An 18,746-nucleotide genomic window follows, 5' to 3' on the forward strand; every position below is an offset into this window, starting at 1 on the left:
CAAATGGGGATTCCAACATGTTGCTGTAGCAGGACCGTGTTCCCCCAGTATGATGCTCAAAGCACAGATCCTGATCACAGATATTTCATCCATGCTATATGTCTCGTACTGTAGCATGTTTGACAATAAAGTTACCTTACCTTACCTTACCTTACATGTTTTATACCACGCAGATGTGTCCGTCCATCACTGAAGTAAGTGTTTGTCTGTAAACAAAGGTTACTGAATATCTGTCCCTCATATTTCTCCACCGTGCAAGTTGCTGGCCTTTAAAGGGCTCTGGTGCTGGGTCACACTTGAAGCCAGTTGTGTCTGTGAGCGAGCACGACTGAGCAAGCCTTTGTTCCTCCTCTCCAAAACAATTGGTGGGTGGTTGACAGGGCAGGCCTGGAGCTGGAGTCCACGCAGGAAAGTAGAATCGAATTGTGTTGGGCAGTATGTTGGAGATGAAGACACATTGTCAATGTTAAACAGGGCTTTTCACTGGTTAGCTGCAGTGACTAAGCCAACTGATGCTACCTCCGTCAGCCAGGCAGAACATGGAGCGGCTCCGAATGATGTTGATGCTTGTGTGATGGTACTTGATGGTCGGTGTCTTTGTCTGCCGGCCAAATCACTGGAAAGGTTCTGAGCTTATTTCAATGAAATTAGGTCAGGAAAGGTAATGGTGCTGTCGTGCGGCAGGGTCGAGTGCACCGGTCAGATTCTGAATCAAATTTATTGCCATGGTCAGTGGGGAGCCCACTAACTAGGAAAGTGTTTTGGAATAACGTGCAGTCAAAAAGTAAATAATAAAATAACAGTCTGACGGCCGAGGGGAAGAAGCTGTTCCTGTGACGGGAGGTTGTGGTCTGGATGGACCGTAGCCTCCTGCCAGAGGGAAGAGGGACAAACAGTCCATGTCCAGGGTGAGAAGGGTCGGCTCTGATCCCACCTGCATGTCTCTGGGTCCTAGAGGCATACAGGTCCTGAAGAGGTGGCAGGCTGCAGCCCATCGCCTTCTCAGCAGAACGTACGATGCGCTGCAGTCGGCTCTTGTCCCTGGAGGTGGCGCTGTTGTACCAGACAGTCGCGGGTTCAAATCAAGCACGAGGAAACGTTTTTTGTTGGTTACAATCTATGGTCATCTGAACCAACAGGGTTTGGACAGTTACTGTTGTTTGTAATTGCAGTAATTCTTTGAGCTAACGTAACGAAAGGACGATGATTCGACATGACTGTTATGAAGCTGTTCCGAACTCGAGACTGACTGACTGACTGACTCTGGAATCATCTGGAGCAAGTTGTCTTGGAGAGTCCTGACTTACATAATGATCATTGTTATTGTTTTTTGTTAAATTTAAATGGTCTTCTATCATGATTTCAACAGTTAAATTCAGAATCATTCGACTTCATTCAAAACGCCATTGAATTGATGACATAAATGCTTCTAAAAATATTGTTGCCATTTGTTTTAATGTGTTGCCAAGTGACGTCAAAACCTTTTAATTGTTACACTGCATTTTGGATTTGTAGCTTCCGTACTCGCCGAGCTTCTCAGCGTCGTCCTAATAGATGATCCTCCAGCGCTGGTGAAGTGTTGAACCACTCACTGTTTGTGCTCTCAGGTGTCTCAGGGGGCGCTGACGAGTCCGAGCTGAGGAGGATCGTGTCCCAGCCGTATGAGGAGCATCTGCTGATGGTGGCCGACTTCTCCCTCCTCCACACCGTCCTGCCCAAACTGTCCCGCAGAGTGTGCGTCACCGCCTCAGAGCCAGCGCGCCCTGTCAAGACTCTGCAGCCTGGTGAGTCTCACCTGGTCCAGACAGGACTGACAGTTGAGAAGCCTTATTTGCTGTGGCTCCCCAGAGGAGGAGCGTGTGGTCGGCCCCAGAGACCTGCAGGTCAGCGAGGTGGCTCACGACTCGCTCAGGCTGACGTGGAGCGGAGCCACCGGCGACGTCTCGGGTTACCGGCTGTTGGCGACTCCTCTCTCCTCCAGAGGTCAGCTTCTCCTGCTCCGGCAGAGACAGGTGAGACAGGCTCCCCGGTGACGGGCAGAAGAGCGGCTCAACACTGTTCCTCTGAACAGCTGGACCTGAAAGCAGACGTGAGCTCGCAGCTGGTGACAGACCTCAGTCCCAGAACCGCTTATTCCTTCACAGTCTACGCCATCTACCCAAACCTCATCGGAGAGTCGGCCACCGTCAGCGCCCAGACCAGTGGGTTCCTCCTGTGTCCGAGTCAGTGCCGAGCCCCGAGTCGGGCGCTTAACCCAGAGTGTCCTGTCTCTTTGTGCCGCAGCTCCTCTGCCTCAGGTGGCCAACTTCCGCGTCATCGAAGAGGGTCTCTTCTCTCTCCGCCTGGGCTGGACCCCCCCTCCAGGGAAGCTGGATGGATACAAGATCTTCATCCCGAGATGTGAGACTCTTAGCAGACCAATAAGAGGGAGATCTGTTCCATTTATATTTCAGCTTATATTTCTTCCTTAATGCCACTCTTCCATACTGACCAAGCACTATGGTCCCTCACCAAGAAATCATGGTGTCTGTCTCACACCGCACATCACCGGGGCCGCCGTCTGGCCCTCGGCCTGTGTATATGTGGCTACATTGTCTTTATCACCGCTGTGCTTACACTTCTTTCAATAAGTCATGCTTGATTAAGATCAGTGATTTGACTGTTTTTTAACACCACTAGTATGAATACGGACGGGCTGGAATGAAAATAACATTTGTTTCTTTTACATAAAACAAATCAGAATAAATGTAAAAGAAAAGAACTTTGTGCCAGTGATGGCCAATATTGATGATGACAAAATGATTGGTGAAACAATAAGAAATATATCCAAAAATAAGAAAGAAATGTCTGTCTGAGTGAAGAAAAATAAAAAAGTGAAGTATCATCAAAAGTAGTAAGGGGGGGGGTGTCATCCAGATTTTAACATACATTTTACATGAATACAATGCGTAAGGAATGTGGTACGCCTTGGATGCTTTTAATATCATTTCTGTTTTGTTATTATGCTTGTGGTGGGGCCCGAGTGAGGCGATTTAGTCGGTGATGTCTGTGGAGTAAAAAAAATACAAATGTAGGATGAGGTTTGAGGACTCTAGAGGTTGGTGCCCATCAACTTTTGGGTTGAGCATTGATTTATTTGCGTGGTTTGTCATTTGCCCGCTGCTTTGTCGTCCTCAGCCAACCGGCCGGGCCTCTCCTACGAGCAGCAGCTTCCTGCGGATGCCTCCTCCCACGTGATCGACAGCCTTGAGGAGGATAAAAAGTACTCAGTCAGCATTTATGCTGTCTACCCTCAAGGGCCGAGTCTTCCGGTGTCGGTGGTGGGGAAGACCTGTGAGTCCCTCAGATGTAGTTACACTCATTGGCCACACGAGGACGCTGTTCTGCTATCAAAGTGCTGAGGTGAATGTGGAATTCAAGCATTTGTCTGTGTTTCTCAGTGAAACTGCTGCCGGTCAAGCAGTTTGTGGTCCAGAATGCCACCACAGACACCGTCCAGGCTCGCTGGTCTTCAGTCCAGGGGGCGTCCGGCTACCGTCTGACCTGGTCGTCTCCAGGTGCTCCAGAAGAGATGAGGCGCCACGCGGTGTTTGGTCTGTGGCTGACTGCTGAGGTTTGTCTTTCAGACGGCCACATCGAGAACATCAACCTGAGGGAGAACTTCAACTTCTACATGATCCAGGGGCTCCACCCAGGCTCCGAGTACACCGTCACCATGAACCCCATCTTTGGCGACATCGAGGGGCCGGTCACCACCGCCACGTTGAAGACATGTAATGACACTCCCCACGGTGGTAACTGCAGCCGATAGCTGAGTTGTGTGTCTGGTCCAGTGGAGAGCAGCGCAGTCCAGACCCTGAAGGTGTCAGCGGTGAGCACCAGCAGTGCTGTGGTCTCCTGGAACAGCGTCCCTGGAGCCACAGGCTACAGACTGGCCTATGGACCCACTCAAGGTCAGTTCTGCCTCTGCGCCAGAGAGGACCTCCACTGTGGCAGCACGCTCTTGAGCAAGCCCCCTTTGTTTCAGAGTTCACAGGTCGAGACCGCCCCCGACAGCTGGCCCTGAACGGCAGCACCACGGAGTACCACCTGAAGAACGTAGCCCATGATACGGAGTACGTGCTCACTCTCTACGTGCTGTTCGGACCTGTGGTTGGGCCCGGCATCACTGCCACCTTCAGGACATGTGAGTCTCCATGTCACACCTGCCACCGGCCACATGTCGCCCGCCCTTGGACTGCATTTACGTGGCCCTTCATTGGGTCAGAGTAGAACTCTAGACTTGCACCTAAACAGTTTCTGCTGTACACCTTGTTTTGTTGGTCCTTTTTGTCCTGGTCTCATCTGTATTTATTTATTTTGATTTGCCTTTGTGTTATGCTTTGACACCCCATACAGATCTCCGTATGTAATGCTGCTCTTCAGGAAATATACGTGTTAGCGATGGGTTGATGGTGCTTCGTAACACGGTATTGAAGGGTTGATGAGGTTTCATGGAACAGTGTCCTGGTGTTCAGAGGCCACCAGATGGCGCTGTCTGCTGTAAAATCTTTGGCCTCGGAACAGGTCATTTCATGAGCGCCATCTAGTGGCCCCAGGACACGAGGACACTGCTTCATCCAGCCTGCAACACTGGTCCACGATGCCTCCACTGAGCCAGAGGGCAGTGTCATCGTCATGGGACAGATTTCCCAGTAAAATATGTCATGAAATTGTGTGAAGAAAAGTAAGTTGAAAGTCTTATTTCAATTTGAAACCGTAGGAAACTACACAAACTAGACTGTGCAGATGATGATGACTAGAGTCCAAAGGTCATCCCTGCTTCTTGACCCTCTTTAGACTCCTGAACAGTGTGGTGTATTAACATCTACCTCTTGCCCTAACGAGGAAATTGACTCTCAGGTCCGTACAGGACCAGAACAGTTCCATAACTCGGGTCGGGGGGGGGGGGACTTTCGTAGCCAGGTTCATCTGAACCATCTTGTGTGCTGTGTGGCCCTGCCGTCTCTCCTTCATACTCCAGCTGATTTGCCTTGGTTTTTCCGTCTCTCTCTCTCTCACTCACTGTCTTCAGCTCCTCTGGGCTACGTGTCCAACTTCAGGGTGAGCTCCTACACCAGCACCACCATCGACCTGGAGTGGAGCCCCATTGTTGGAGCCACAGAGTACAAACTCACCTGGAAAGCAGGTAACTCCAGCTCCATCTTTCAGCTTTTCTGGGACATTTAAGAGCCAAAAGAAAATCTTATGTTTGCATCATCTGTAGGCGATGGAGGCCATCAGTCTCGCTACTTGGATGGCCGTGTTCTGAACCACCGCATCGAGGACCTGAACCCAGAGTCGACCTATAGCGTCATCATCCGGGCCGTCTATGGGAACTCAGAGGGACCGGAGATCTCGCTGTCTCAGCTGACAGGTCTCTTTTCTCTTTGTAGAACTGCATCTGTAGACCAGACTGAATCTGTCTCTCAATGTTCTCCTGTTTGCTCTCAGCTGCCGTGTCAGGTTCAGAACCAATCCAGCCCGTGAGGGACGTGAAGGCCGTCGACATCGGAGTTAACTTCTTCACCCTGTCGTGGAGGAAAAGTGCCGGGGCTACTGGCTACAAAATCTCCTGGGTCCCTTTTCTCGGTGAGTTAAAAATGACTCTCCTTGGTCCAAATCTGTCAACATGATGTTCTGTCGCTGCAGGTGGGGAGGAGAAGTCCCACGTCGTTCCTGCTGATTCCAACTCCTTCACAATCAAGAACGTCCGTGAGAGCTCAGCGTTCAAGATCCAAGTGGCTCCCATGGTGGGCAACAGAGTGGGAAGCCCGGTTCTGCTCACCGCACGCACCCGTAAGTGCTGCCGTCTTCTTCAAATGAAAGTTATTGTTGTGATCACCTCTCTGGCGCCCCCTGTCCTCACACATCCCGCATGACACTTTTTTTTCTTCCTTCCCACCATGTCCACTATTATTTGGCGTTTGGTCAGTTAATGAGTCTGGTTCTCTTGAGGTTTCTGCCACATGAAAGTAGGCTTTTCTCGCCATGCTGGCATATAAGCATACCTTTTACCAGAGCAAGAATGAAACGCCATCTTTCATTGAGGCAGAGTAATCAGCTAACTTTGACAGGTTTGTTTTTCTGCGATGACGTAGGCGATCCTGACCAAAACACAAGATAAATGTCCTTAAAATGTCTCTGTCAGTGGACCTTCCAAAAGTCAACGACTTCACTGCCCTCAACGTGACGGACGGGAGCGTCGTCCTGAAGTGGACCCGTGTGGCGGATGTCTCGGGATACCTGCTGACCTGGAGGCACATCTCAGGTGGCCCTGGAGCAACACGGACTGGAGCAGCTGAGCCTGCGCTGCCTCACGCTAATCATGTGTCCGTGTGTTCCAGTCCTGGAGACGAGGACGGAGACGCTGGGTCCTGCTTTTAGCTCCTACAAAATCCGTGACCTTCTGTACGGCAGGACTTACATTTTCAGCATCAGACCTCTGTACGGGGAAGTGCAGGGACCGATCACCACGGTCTACCAGAGAATACGTGAGACATGGCGGCCGTGGGTGGATATGTGGATGGAGATGTGTCTTCTCAGCTTTCTTCTGGTCCTGCTTGTCTCAGTGGGAACGGATCCGACAGCCAGGCCAGCGCTGCCCACTGCAGCTCCCACGTCCCGCCGTGTCCCCAGTGCGTCACCAGCTGTGGCCCTCGGAACCTCAGTGGCACCAACTATGGCACCACAGATTAGAACTGCGTCCGCCAAGAAGCCGGCGGGTCGACTGAGGGTCACCACGAGTGAGGACCCCTCTCATCAGATCAGCAGGGCAGCAACAGAGTCTCCGCCAGGTCAGAGCCCTGTTCTTTTTGGCTTATGACGTTCATTGACTTGATGCAAGACACTTCTGAGGGCTCAGTTCTCGCCGTCGTCTTCGGCGCGACTGCCAGCAGCTAACGCCAGCTTGCATCACCTAAATCACCATGTTTTTGTGACTGCCAGTGTGTGGGAAGTCCAAGGCCGACATTGTCTTTCTGGTGGACGAGTCCTCCAGTATTGGCGCCAACAACTTTAACAAGATGAAAGACTTCATGTTCCGAGTGGCCACGTACTTCCCTGTGATCGGAGCCGAGGGAACTCAGGTGGGTTGGACAGCTCCGTGGCCAGTCCCAACTCGTGCTGAGCGTTTGTCCTGTGAAGTCCTTTAAGTCCTTTAAAAGTAGAGAGCGAGATATGCTTCGAGTTCTGCAAACGTCTGAGCTCTCTCTGCCACTCCTGGCAGCCCGAGACAACTGGAGTGAAATTTTCTAGCTGAGACAGACTGGAACAGAGGTGGGCAAAGCCGGTCCTCACAGGGCCGGGGTGGTGCAGGTTTTTGGTCCGACCCAGCAGGCCCACACAGCTTCACCCGGCAGGTGTCTGAAGACTGTAATCCGATGATTGACAGTCTGGTGTTGCTTGTTTCAGCCCACTCCTCGTTGATTTAACTGGGTCCACCCTGGCCTGGAATAGACCTTCAGCTCTGACCTCAGCTTGATAGTAGTAGCCATCGGTGAGCGCAGGGCTGCGCACGTAGGAGTGTCCTGAAGTGCCTCGATCAGAGAGCGCTGACGGAACCTGATGGGTTCCTCCTCCAGGGTGTCAGTCATCAGGTTTGGAGTAGATCCTCCCGTCGTGTGAGGGAGCGTCCCATCCTTCGCGTGAAATCAAACCTCCATCTCCTCCTCCTGCAGATGGCGGTGGTCCACTACAGCGACGAGCCGAGAATTGAATTCAGACTGAACGACTACAGGGAGCGGGACTCAATCCTGCGCGCGCTCCGGGGGCTGCGCTACACGGGGGGCAACACCAAGACAGGTGATTGATCTGGGTGACATCAGTCTCTCTGCAAACTTCATGCTCATGGTCCTGCAGCACCTGCTCTTTTAGAGTCTCTCTTGACTGGTCCTGCTCAACCAAGACCTTGGAGACTGCTGTATCAGATTTGACAGTGACTAATGCAGTCTTCGAAAATGATGACGTTACTTCCACTATGCTTTGTTCTTTCCAGGAAAAGGCATCAACTACGTTCTGCAAGAGCTGTTCCGGGAGTCCCTGGGCATGAGGCAGAACGTGGCCCACGTCCTGGTTCTGATCACGGATGGCAGGGCCCAAGACAACGTGGAGCCTCCCTCCAGAATCGCCCGAGCTCTGGGTCTGTCAGAGCAACTATCAAACTATTTCTGTCGGCACAAAGACGAGGAACAATGAGGATGTGTTTGTGTAGGTGTCAGTATTCTGGCAGTCGGAGTCTCCAATGCGGATCTGTACGAGCTGAATAAAATAGCGGCGCCCACCAGCTACAGGAACGTCTTCTTCTCACCCACTTTCGACGACTTCCCTTCAATAGAGAGGGACTTCATCAACAGTATATGCAGTGACGAGTTGCTTAATGAATTCAAACTGCCAGAGGATGAGGTGAGTAGCAGAGGCGGACGACAAACACGTTCTATTGTGTTGCAATATTTCGGCTTTTCCCCCCGCAAGGCGACCTCCTCCACGTTCGCCTGTCGTCATCATCATCCTCCTCGCTGGTCACGCCCTTCCTCTGCATGCCCTTCTCCACTGTCTGTTAATACTGGAGTCCTGGTGAGGGCCGTAAACACCCCGACACCGGGCTCAATGTGGCCCCCGAGCCCCACCTTTCCCTGCTCTGGTTTGGGGCGGCTTCTGTCTCGGGTGGCCTGAGTCTGATTCCCCCCTGCTGTGCAGCCTCGCACCTCTTTTTTTCTCCTCAGCTGGCGGAATAAAGGAAAAATATGAGTTATCATCGTTGAGCCTGACTCATGATTCATTCAAGGAGACGCTTTGATAAATAGAATCCAGGGAAGTAAAACTAGTATCAGCTTGTTAGAGTGGATCCCAGAATATATGCCAATGGTTTTCGGCGTAACATTGTGTTGCATGCAAATGAAAGGTTGGCCAGGAAGATGCCGTCGACGGCGCTGGAGTGGAGCTGCTTCTGAAGTTTGCCCTCTCGATTGTCTGTTTTCAGATCGCTCTGCTGGACACTCCGACAGAGGATCCGGAGCAGTTGCAGCAGCCCCAGGGTCCCTGCCCGTGTGTGAAGGTGTGTGTCCAGCTGAAGTGTCGCTACTGGCTCAGCTCTTAACATCATGCGTGACTTTTTTCTTTTTTTTAGGGTCAGAAGGGCGACAAGGTAAACTGAGTGGTGACTGTATGAGATGAATTTGAAAGAGAAATAAGGATGTAAACTGTGATTGTGTTTTCAGGGGGATGGGTCTGGTTTCGGAGGTCTGGTATGTTGCTTTGTTTTTATCCTCAACATTGTTTTGATCATGATCGATGGGATCTGACATGGTGATTGTTGGCAGAGATTTCGGCCGAGTCCTGGCCAGGTTGACCCGTTTAAGCCTGTTAAAGGAGAGAGAGGAGAGAAGGTCAGTCACGCAAACGCAGGCTCCTCAATACAAACATGTCCACTCACTGGTTCCGCTGTCTTTGTGGGGACCTCTCCTGGCCATCGCCCTTTCCCCAGCCTCTCCCTCCAAACACATGGCTAACTTGAACTCTGAACCAAACTGGGACCCAGTTATTTTATGAAGTTGCATCCTCAAACTGAGGCTTGGAATGGTGGAGTCTGGCCAGATGGTCCCCACAAGTAGGGATAAACCGGGTCAACTCAAACCAGTTCAAATGCATCCTGTGTTTACTTGGCCTCTCCTGTCATCCAGTCTGTTTTGAATGACACTATAATTCCTATATCAGATATCTGAACCCATTCCTTGAGTAATTCGTACAAGCGCTTGCTGCCGGACGTGTCCAAATTTCGGCTGGTGGTGTTGCGTCCACTGACCTCGTCGTCTAGTCCAACATCAAACTGCGTTTCATTCTGACAGGGACCTCCGGGAACAGATGGGATTCCTGGGTTGCCGGGGCGACCGGGGAGAACTGGACCCCCAGGTTCTGTGGGCCTGCGGGTAACTACATCTTAGGAGAAAGAAAACTGTTCATTTCATGTCGTTCTGACTGTGAGCGGAATCTTTGCTCGTTTTTTCAGGGCTCTCCAGGAGTCGCTGGTGAACCGGTGAGATCTGAGTTGATTTTGTGAAAGCCGAACGTACAAATGTGTGAGTGTCTCTTGTCTTCGTCTTCAGGGTGTGGCGGGCGTCACGGGTCCGAAGGGCCAGAGAGGAGAGAGAGTTAAGTCCTCACTTCAGGCTCATAGGCCTCTTAGAAAAGCTGTGCTCCTAGAACCTGTGCCTTTGCTTCCAGGGCGAACCCGGGTACGTCGTTGCCGGTGCGGACGCCACTTTTGTTCCAGGCAGGAAAGGCGAGCCAGGATCTTCGGTGAGTCTGAGACTGTCATTATTCATCAAGCCTCCTGAACGTGTGTCACTTCTCACAGGGACCCAGAGGACCTGCTGGAGTTCCAGGAGCAAATGGCTCTCCTGGCGCGCCGGGCCACCAAGGACCTCAAGGCCCGCCGGGTTTGTCAATAAAGGTGAAAATGATAGCAACAGTTAATAAACGGGTTCATTAAAACGGTGGCAACCAGTCAAGAAGCAGCACGTGATGGTGAAAACACACACACACACACACACACACACAGCACTTGGCCACAGCAAGTAGCAACACAACTTTGTCAGTAAGTTCTAAATATCGGACTTGTTTACTGACAAACTATACTGAAGCACAAGAATACATTCTTGATTTGTCCCAAAATATAACACAATAACAGGATTAGGATATCAGGAGTAATGGCTTTCAACTGCTTTGCCAAATAATGAGCCTTTTCATCTCAAACACGAATGCAATGCAAATAGAAAAGAAGGTGGTGAGAAGAAGAAGAGGAAGAGGAGGAGGAGGAAGAGTCCCTGGCTTCAGCTCCTGAGGAGATGTAACATGTACTCATGCAAGTGTTATTTAATGAACGCAGCCTTGAGCATGAATGGGCCCTGGTACCTGTCAAGCATCATGAAGCTTCATTCATCACTGGTCGCCACCTTCGTCTGAAGAGGAACAATTGCAACACATCTTCACTGCTTCAAGAAAATCTTCCTTTCTGTGTCTGCAGGGAGACGCTGGTGAAAAGGGTGAAACTGTGAGTAAGAGAACTGGCATGTCCTCTCAAGGGCCACATTCCCATCTGACGTTTGAATGGTTCCTAAGGGTTTACGTGGGGACCCGGGCTTCAAGGGAGACAAAGGAGAGCCAGGCAGAGATGTAAGTGCACAGCAAGTAGAGTAAGCAACCGAAACAGATTCATCATGTGATTAAAAGTGGTGCTTCTCGGTCTGATGCCACACCAACTAGGGAGTTGCTGGTTTGCCGGGTCCAATCGGCATCGACGGCATTGCTGGGTTGCCAGGTCAAAAAGGACAAAAGGTACCAAACGCTGTGAGACAGACTTGGAGATCCTCAACGTGCGTTTGAAAACCAGAAGTGTCTTTCTGCAGGGAGAAGAAGGAATTGGCATTCAGGGTGTTCAAGGAGCTGGTGGAGCACCAGGAGAGAAGGTGAGTCACTCCCCGTTTCATTACCAACTTGTCGAAGCCCCTGCTACATATGTCACTCTATCATTTCTTTTGTGTCTTTTACACACACACACACACACACACACACACACACACACACACACACTCACACATTCTCGTATTTCCGTCCTCGTTACGACTTTCTTGCTAAACCATCCAAAACTCATGGCTAGTTATCCTCATGTTGAGCCTTAGCATTGTGGGCTCCAGCAAAAAAGTAGTGTCTTAACAGGGTGGTGTTTTGTCAAGAATTGGTCCCCACAAGGACATGTATACAAGTACACACAAACACAAAATGAAGTCTAAATGTTGTCTCAGGTGATCCTGTTCACTGAACCATCGTGCTTTCGTAGTGGCTCGAATATGCAACAGGATCTGCTCACTGAAACCTGTGTTTTTCAGGGAAGCATGGGCTTCACCGGTCCTGTTGGTCCCAAGGTATTGAGCCATTCCTACCTGGCTGTTGACATGAAATCATGCGGCAGGTGACTGATGTGTTGAATCTGCTCAGGGTGAGCGAGGAGAACAAGGCCTCCAAGGAGAGCTGGGTCCTCGAGTGAGTCGTCTGGCGCCGCTCTCAGCTGCCGCACCTCTCAACTGGCACGTCTCAGAGCTTTGTCTTTTCATTTGACCTGCAGGGGAAGAAGGGACAGGACGGAGAGAGAGGAGAGAAGGTGAGTCTGATGCTACGTGCCACTCAGCTGGGAAGCTCAGCAAGCACGTTCCAGTCGTCAAAGTCGGAAACCAAGACATCCATGAAAGTTGTTCTCACGTGTTGCCCTATCCGGATCTGACCAGTCGTCTGCAACTATAAAACCCGGCAGATGAAGAGGAGACGCAAATTTGTGCGATGTGTTGGTTTATTCCGCTGTGTTTCGTTGATTGAAAACGTGTACTTCCTGTTTACATCCATTGGAGCCATCTTGGATTGCGGCCTGGTTGTGGTGAAGGTTCTCCAAATTGCTGGGGCGTATCTGTGAATTTCCCTGTTCCATGCACAACTGGAATGCACCCTGTAGCTAATAAGCAGTGTGCTAATGCTAGCTGACTTAGCATCTGTGGATGTTTAGACATAGAATTCACTCAAACTTGATTCATAATTATAATAACAAATGATTGTCATGCGTTCCAGGGTGTCAAGGGAGAGATGGGACCGGTCGGACCACAAGGACCAACTGTGAGTGAAATAGTGTCTTAGTCATCTCTGTGTGGGACACAGTGAGTGAGTGAGCCAGTATTACCCTGGCTACTGCTTCTGTTTCCTGTTGCTTTCATAGGATTTGTTTGGTCTCTGTTGTGGCCTTATGGCCCAACTATGCTCACGTACAAAATTGTACATGTCCATCTCAAACCATGTCACTGTTGCTGGTCACATGCTTCCATGCTTCCTCGTGTTGCTGTTCCCCCATATATGTCCAGCAGGGGGAGCAGCCCAGAGTCAGAGCTCCAGAGCCACATGGCTTTGACTGTGGAGTCAGTGTTGATCCTGTAGCTCTGGCACAACAGAGGAAACGGAGGCAGCGTTGTAGGAGGCGCTGGTCGCTGAGGCCCTGAGATATCTGGCCACTGGAGGACGGAGAGTTGCCACCATTCTTCTGTCTTCTTCCTGTCTCACTATCGGGGAGCAACACTGCCCCCCATGGTCTCCACTGGCACTGCTCCGTTTGGCCCGTATGCATGAGCTTTGTGGAAACATGTAAGCATAGAGAGGAAGTGAAGGCAGAGCACGGACAGGAGTTTCCATCTGGATCCATATGAAACAAGCGTAAATGGGCCTCAATCCAGCCTGTCAGTGTTTGTAATCCACATTCACAACTGCCTGTCTATCAAGCTTGGCATGAGTTTGCATATTTTGCAGCCAATAAAGCGACTCGTCGCGACCGTCTGTATGATGAGTGAACCTGTCGGCGTGTGTCATGGTGACGTGTACAGGTCATGGACAAACACTCTGCTGTGATTATACTGTTGTCAGTAGAAAACCCTTTTCCAGTGTTAGTGCTGTTTTGAAACGTAACACTTGACTCACTCAAAGTGTGGTTTGAATATTAGCTGATTATAGTCGACTAGTCATTACCGCTCTATTATGTTCATTATGTTGCAGGTGCAACGTCAATTCACGGACCTGTGTATACTCGACAAAAGCTGAGTAAATCGATAGTGACTTGGTTTGAGGTCTTCCAAAACGTGTGTGAATAGATAGGAGACGGACCATGTTCTCCCTGATATTGAAAACATGATCCATGTGAATGAGCTGTGTCGCAGCTTGTCGCTCCTCTGCTTCTGTCGGTCGGGATTGGACTCCATGACTTTTAATTTCACGACAGGGCCAGTCTAGCGTGCTCCTTTTCTCCCCGCACAGCAGATAAGAGTGCAGTTATTGTGTCTGAAAAATTTCACTGCTGACGTTATTTTTCAATTTGCTGTCGGTGTTCTGTTGCGGCCCAGGGACTGACAGGGCCGATGGGACTGAAGGGAGATGAGGGCCCACGAGGATTTCCAGGGGATCCAGCCAAGGGTGTAAGGCATCTCGCTCGCCTGCAGTCCATGGCTCCTGCTCTGTTTGGTGTTGATTCTTTTGTTTTGGCTGTGGTCCACAGATTCTCGGTCCCACCGGGAAGAAAGGCGTGCGGGTGAGTTGGATGATGAGGCGCTGTGTTTAGACGAAGCCGGTGCGCAGCGGATTTACAGTTCATGTGCTACCCTTCAGAGGAGGGAAGTGGGGCGCCCCAGTGAGTGTTTTAGGCTGTGAATACCCAAGTCAGGTGTTCCCGGAGGAGACGAGGAAGCTGCAGCGCACCGCATCTGTTGGCCTGGTGTGGGTCCAGCAGTCAGAGGGAGGAGAATTCACAAGAACAAATACCTGGTTATTGTGTTTGAAGAGCCACTGATTTGACTCTCTTTTATTGGACCCTTCTTGGGACACATCCGTTTGTATCTGTCCCTGTATGGTTTCAAATATTCACGTTAGGAAATGTTCATAAGCCCCGCCCATCCATCCGAAACCCGCCTCCATTGAGCTCCATGGAACAGAACACTTAAGAAGTTAAAATGTCAATGTGTTGCCTAAGGAGGTGGGCGGGTCCAGAGCTGCGCTGTTGGCGGAGTCACGCGCTCTGTGACCTTACAGTGGGCTTGACTCTCGTAACCGCTCAGTCGCCACGATTTCACACGGGGACAAGTTTATGAAGCAATAACTTATCAACACAGCATGACGAGGGAGTCGCTGCATCATGGAGGGGAGGAAAGTTGCTCTCTCAGCATCTCTGCTTTATTTATTCTGCTACTTCAGAAGCACTACACAACTCCACTACACCTGATGACATTCTTCTGAAACTTGAATAGATCAATAGCAGTCGGAGCTGCTCGGAGGCGCAGCTGACAGCGAAGACTTGACAGATGCCCATGTCCTCTGCTGACCTTTTAAACAGTTCATCATCCCTCACTCTGCACCAGCTTTGGAGGGGAAAGGTTTGTCTAGAAGTTCGGGACATATTCTATAACTAGAATATGGAATTCATTTTGCAACTTTCCTGACTCTCCGTCACTTTGACAATAGAGCACCAGCTGGGGGGAAGAAGTGTCCCTCATGGTTTTAATTGAAAGAGGGAGCCTTTTTTAAGACGATCAGGATCTGCTCCGGTGGGGAGCTGAACGCTTCTCTGAGCGCAGTCCTCCGAGAGCCATTTAAAGCAATTGTTTTTCTTCCTTCATCCTCAGGGAGACGTCGGTCCAGTCGGTCCCAAAGGTGCCCAGGGAGTCAAAGGGGAACAAGGAGTCAAAGGAGATAAGGTGACACAAGGAAGTCAGGTGTGTCTTTCTGGAAACATCTGCACTAATGGTCATGTGTTACTCACCGTGTGTAGGGCAGTCCTGGATTTGGGATTCCAGGACAGCGAGGACCAAAGGGGGAGAACGGTGAAAGGGTTGGTTAATTCATATAAATTGATGGTTACACTTTAGACTAGGGGGCATATATTACCTCGGGCTGTCACTAGATCCCAATGTTATTCTCAATCAATCGCTCCAAAGCTGATGGAAGCTGACTCTGTCCGTTCTAAATGTAGTTCAAAGGATGCCGTTCTCAGCCGATAATGCTTCCACTGTCCTGCTGTCCGCATGTTGCCTCTCCTCAGGTTCTTCTAGAGAATGTTCTGGACCAGATCTGTCCTGGTGCCTTGTTGGAGTCAACACGTGTCTGCATGAGGAAACATTGTTGGCTGCTCTGCTGTTGAGAACAGCTTCCTTTGAGCTCCAGTCAGAACAGATACAGCATGTGGGATTCTTTTGCTATTAATTGTGCATTCACTCAGTTTCAGTGCGATGACCGTAATTTCTGGACTATAGAGCGCACCAGACTAAATTTAAGAAGGAAAATGGATCTTATTCATACACATGCCATAGGGGTCCATAAGCTGCGGATGCAGTGGTGCTGTCTGCACCGTACAAAGGTCAGCGGCGCACCCGGCTTAAAAACGCTTTTCAAAAATAGTTGCGCTCCGGCATGGAGACTGATTCATGAAACAAGCTGTGCCATGTTCTGAACTTGAAACATGAACTCCTTGCATCTTTTAATCACATTAAAGCGCTCAAAATGAGCCGTTTCCACCTGCGTGCCCCAAGTTCCCACACCACAGCCGCTCTCAGCTGCTGCTTCTCGATTCCAGACCTCCAGGAGATCGGCTCTGTTGGCGGAGCTGCAGACAAGCCAGTAAAAACAGCGCATTTTGAGTGCTTTCACTGTAAATACAAAGATTTCGTCACATTTATGAAGAAATATTAGCCGTGCTGTTGTATAAGCTGCAGGGTTCAGACCGTGAGAACAAAGTAGCGGCTTATGGTCTGGAAATTACGGTAACTGAGATCCAAAGTTGTGATCTACACACAGCCCTAATATTATCATCAGTCAACTGCCTATGCATGTGTGTATTAGCAACGTATCTGCCTGTAATGAAGCATAGTACGGTGCTGATTTGAGTCTTTGACTGCTCACTGATGGGTCACACCCTAGTTACGCAGCAATAGCAGTTAATAAGCCTGTCATGAGCCCAACACATGAACAAAGTCACTGTAAATGTGGATGGATTCTTAGTAAAATGTGTTGTCGTTTGCAGGGGAATGTTGGTTTATCTGGAAAACCAGGGCCGAAGGTAACAACTGCTGCGTCCGCGTCACCATTCAGAGCCAGTGCTCCCAGTATACAGCCCCTCTGGGCTGAACTGAAAACAAGCCAGCAGAGCATCTGTTCACTGACGCTCTCCAACATCCACAGTGAGGCAACACAGCTGACTGTACTGTCCCCCCCAGGGTCAAGACGGCTCCAAAGGAGTCAAAGGCAGTGTTGGCGTTCCAGGGAATCCTGGAGGTCCAGGATTAAGAGGTGAAGATGTAAGTAAGTCGCACGGATGCTTCAGCGATCAAACCTGCTGTCCTGACAAGATTCTGAGGTGAAAAGTCAAACCACAACCTCAGGATGGGAGATTGTTAGTTCGACCTGTGCACTGGGGTTTGCTCTCACAGTTCAACACCCTTGATCTGGAGCCCACGCAGAAATCCGTCAAGGAATGTTTCATAAGGAGGAGGCCATTAACGTTGCTCATTCTTCATCATTGGTTTGTCACTATTTCATGTCTACGGTGTAGTAGGACGGAATACTCTACAGCCTGTTATTTTTGCCATTTTATGCTACTCTTTCACCTATTTGAAAACTTTGACATTTCATTTGGAATTTATCTGTGGATTGTGTGTCTTAATGTCCTTCTATTGTCTCTATAGGGAGCCCCAGGATCTAAAGGAGAGCCAGGTCCGAAGGTGAAGTTGCAAGATGCTGTCCGTCACTCACCTTAGTATTATAGAAGGAATGACTCTGATGTACATTCATAAATGCGATAGGGAGAACAAGGACCACGTGGAGAGCCCGGCGACGTAGGAATACGGGTAACTTTTTCTTTTTTTTGCATCTTTAACAAAGCAGGAAACTGTGCGACGGAAAGTGAATGGTGAACATCATCGCTCCGGCCCCAGTCAAATGTTGGCGGAACAACGAAAGTCGGTGTTTTACAAAGCTTGTGGGGAAATGAATGTGAATATCATGAATATTTCAACAGCCGAACCTTTAAATTAAGAGCATGATAAAGCACCGACTCGGTTTCTTCTCCATGTCTGGTGGCCTGAAGCCTCATTATCGCTGATTACCATTTGGGAAATTAGCCAAAGGAGCTATTTTTATACTGGAAATTCACCTTTCAGTTCAAGTCGATCCATTAGTGAAGTCACGACCAGCTTGCAGCAAAGTTTTACTGAGGAGCTACACTGCACATTGTGCTGGTTGAGCTTGACTCTCCCGTGAGATGTGCTTGGATGGAATCCCAACTAAGGAAAGAGGAGAGGCGTTTGGCTGGCTTTGTTCCTGGTTTTGATGGAGCTCATTTCTCTGGACTTTTACTCCAAGAACTTCCACTCTGACCGGAGCAGTTCATTGCTGACTGTGAAGTGGCAGAGATAAGGGTCAGTTCGATCGTGACAAGACAAGTGAGTCCTGGTGTGGAAGACTGAGCCAGAAGGCAAACCTCACGACACATCGGCCCGTTCCTATCCTCAGCCATGGTCTCAAGCTTTCGAGTGAGTGGAGAGACTGTAACCCTGAGGGGATCATCTCAGGAAGCCTATAATTTGTTGAAGTTCTTTGTTTTAGGACTTTTCATGTCTTTTTTTTTACTGTATTTCTCATCTTCCCTCTAAATCCTGCTTATTTTTTCAGAATGACTTGTATTTTATTTATTTCTTTGTTACTTTTTTCAAGCCATCAAATTCGATTTTCTCATCGCTATATTGGACTGCATTTAGCCTTGGACCTGAATAGCAGCCGAGGTGTCGTGGTATTTTTGCGCTCAGATGCCCCTTGACATCACAGGATGCTCAACTTTCACATGCTCCTGACCAGGGTCCACTGGGACTTCCGGGGCGGCCTGGGGACACGGGGGAGAAAGGTGGCGTCGGGCATCCTGGCAAGGCCGTGAGTGTCTTCCTCCAGCGTGGTTTACATCCGTTACTTGATAAGAAACCAATTGTTTTCCTCTCTCAGGGCACTGACGGGAAGAAAGGAGAGAAGGGCGAGCCGGTACGTTTGCATTCATCTTGGCTCTCGTGGCTGAGCATGTTCAATGTGGCTCTGTTTTGTCTGATGTCGGGGCTCTCTTCCGCGTCGGCCCGACGATTGACACTGTG

General features: G+C 49.9%; 1 protein-coding gene across 5 annotated transcripts in view; it reads left to right on the plus strand.

Moving 5' to 3' along the window:
- col7a1l (collagen type VII alpha 1-like) overlaps positions 1-18,746 on the plus strand; it is a 51,758-nt gene that overhangs the window by 8,057 nt on the left and 24,955 nt on the right. For all 5 annotated transcript variants that reach the window (XM_053863694.1, XM_053863692.1, XM_053863693.1 and 2 more), the window contains 47 exons: positions 1,608-1,784; positions 1,849-2,012; positions 2,072-2,201; positions 2,284-2,400; positions 3,178-3,333; positions 3,441-3,557; positions 3,627-3,773; positions 3,834-3,953; positions 4,028-4,186; positions 5,075-5,188; positions 5,267-5,416; positions 5,494-5,631; positions 5,692-5,838; positions 6,191-6,310; positions 6,387-6,533; positions 6,612-6,836; positions 6,988-7,127; positions 7,719-7,842; positions 8,036-8,179; positions 8,252-8,442; positions 9,020-9,094; positions 9,167-9,184; positions 9,258-9,284; positions 9,360-9,425; positions 9,885-9,965; positions 10,046-10,072; positions 10,143-10,187; positions 10,261-10,335; positions 10,394-10,489; positions 11,063-11,089; positions 11,158-11,211; positions 11,302-11,373; positions 11,445-11,504; positions 11,925-11,960; positions 12,034-12,078; positions 12,161-12,196; positions 12,655-12,699; positions 13,968-14,039; positions 14,120-14,152; positions 15,240-15,311; positions 15,386-15,445; positions 16,634-16,669; positions 16,827-16,907; positions 17,295-17,330; positions 17,412-17,456; positions 18,463-18,534; positions 18,604-18,639. In XM_053863694.1, coding sequence (XP_053719669.1) covers positions 1,608-1,784; positions 1,849-2,012; positions 2,072-2,201; positions 2,284-2,400; positions 3,178-3,333; positions 3,441-3,557; positions 3,627-3,773; positions 3,834-3,953; positions 4,028-4,186; positions 5,075-5,188; positions 5,267-5,416; positions 5,494-5,631; positions 5,692-5,838; positions 6,191-6,310; positions 6,387-6,533; positions 6,612-6,836; positions 6,988-7,127; positions 7,719-7,842; positions 8,036-8,179; positions 8,252-8,442; positions 9,020-9,094; positions 9,167-9,184; positions 9,258-9,284; positions 9,360-9,425; positions 9,885-9,965; positions 10,046-10,072; positions 10,143-10,187; positions 10,261-10,335; positions 10,394-10,489; positions 11,063-11,089; positions 11,158-11,211; positions 11,302-11,373; positions 11,445-11,504; positions 11,925-11,960; positions 12,034-12,078; positions 12,161-12,196; positions 12,655-12,699; positions 13,968-14,039; positions 14,120-14,152; positions 15,240-15,311; positions 15,386-15,445; positions 16,634-16,669; positions 16,827-16,907; positions 17,295-17,330; positions 17,412-17,456; positions 18,463-18,534; positions 18,604-18,639 — 4,355 coding nt within the window. The remainder of the gene's footprint in view (positions 1-1,607; positions 1,785-1,848; positions 2,013-2,071; positions 2,202-2,283; positions 2,401-3,177; positions 3,334-3,440; positions 3,558-3,626; positions 3,774-3,833; positions 3,954-4,027; positions 4,187-5,074; positions 5,189-5,266; positions 5,417-5,493; positions 5,632-5,691; positions 5,839-6,190; positions 6,311-6,386; positions 6,534-6,611; positions 6,837-6,987; positions 7,128-7,718; positions 7,843-8,035; positions 8,180-8,251; positions 8,443-9,019; positions 9,095-9,166; positions 9,185-9,257; positions 9,285-9,359; positions 9,426-9,884; positions 9,966-10,045; positions 10,073-10,142; positions 10,188-10,260; positions 10,336-10,393; positions 10,490-11,062; positions 11,090-11,157; positions 11,212-11,301; positions 11,374-11,444; positions 11,505-11,924; positions 11,961-12,033; positions 12,079-12,160; positions 12,197-12,654; positions 12,700-13,967; positions 14,040-14,119; positions 14,153-15,239; positions 15,312-15,385; positions 15,446-16,633; positions 16,670-16,826; positions 16,908-17,294; positions 17,331-17,411; positions 17,457-18,462; positions 18,535-18,603; positions 18,640-18,746) is intronic.

This window comes from Synchiropus splendidus, chromosome 4 (assembly GCF_027744825.2).
Source record: "Synchiropus splendidus isolate RoL2022-P1 chromosome 4, RoL_Sspl_1.0, whole genome shotgun sequence".
Lineage (NCBI taxonomy): Eukaryota > Metazoa > Chordata > Actinopteri > Syngnathiformes > Callionymidae > Synchiropus > Synchiropus splendidus.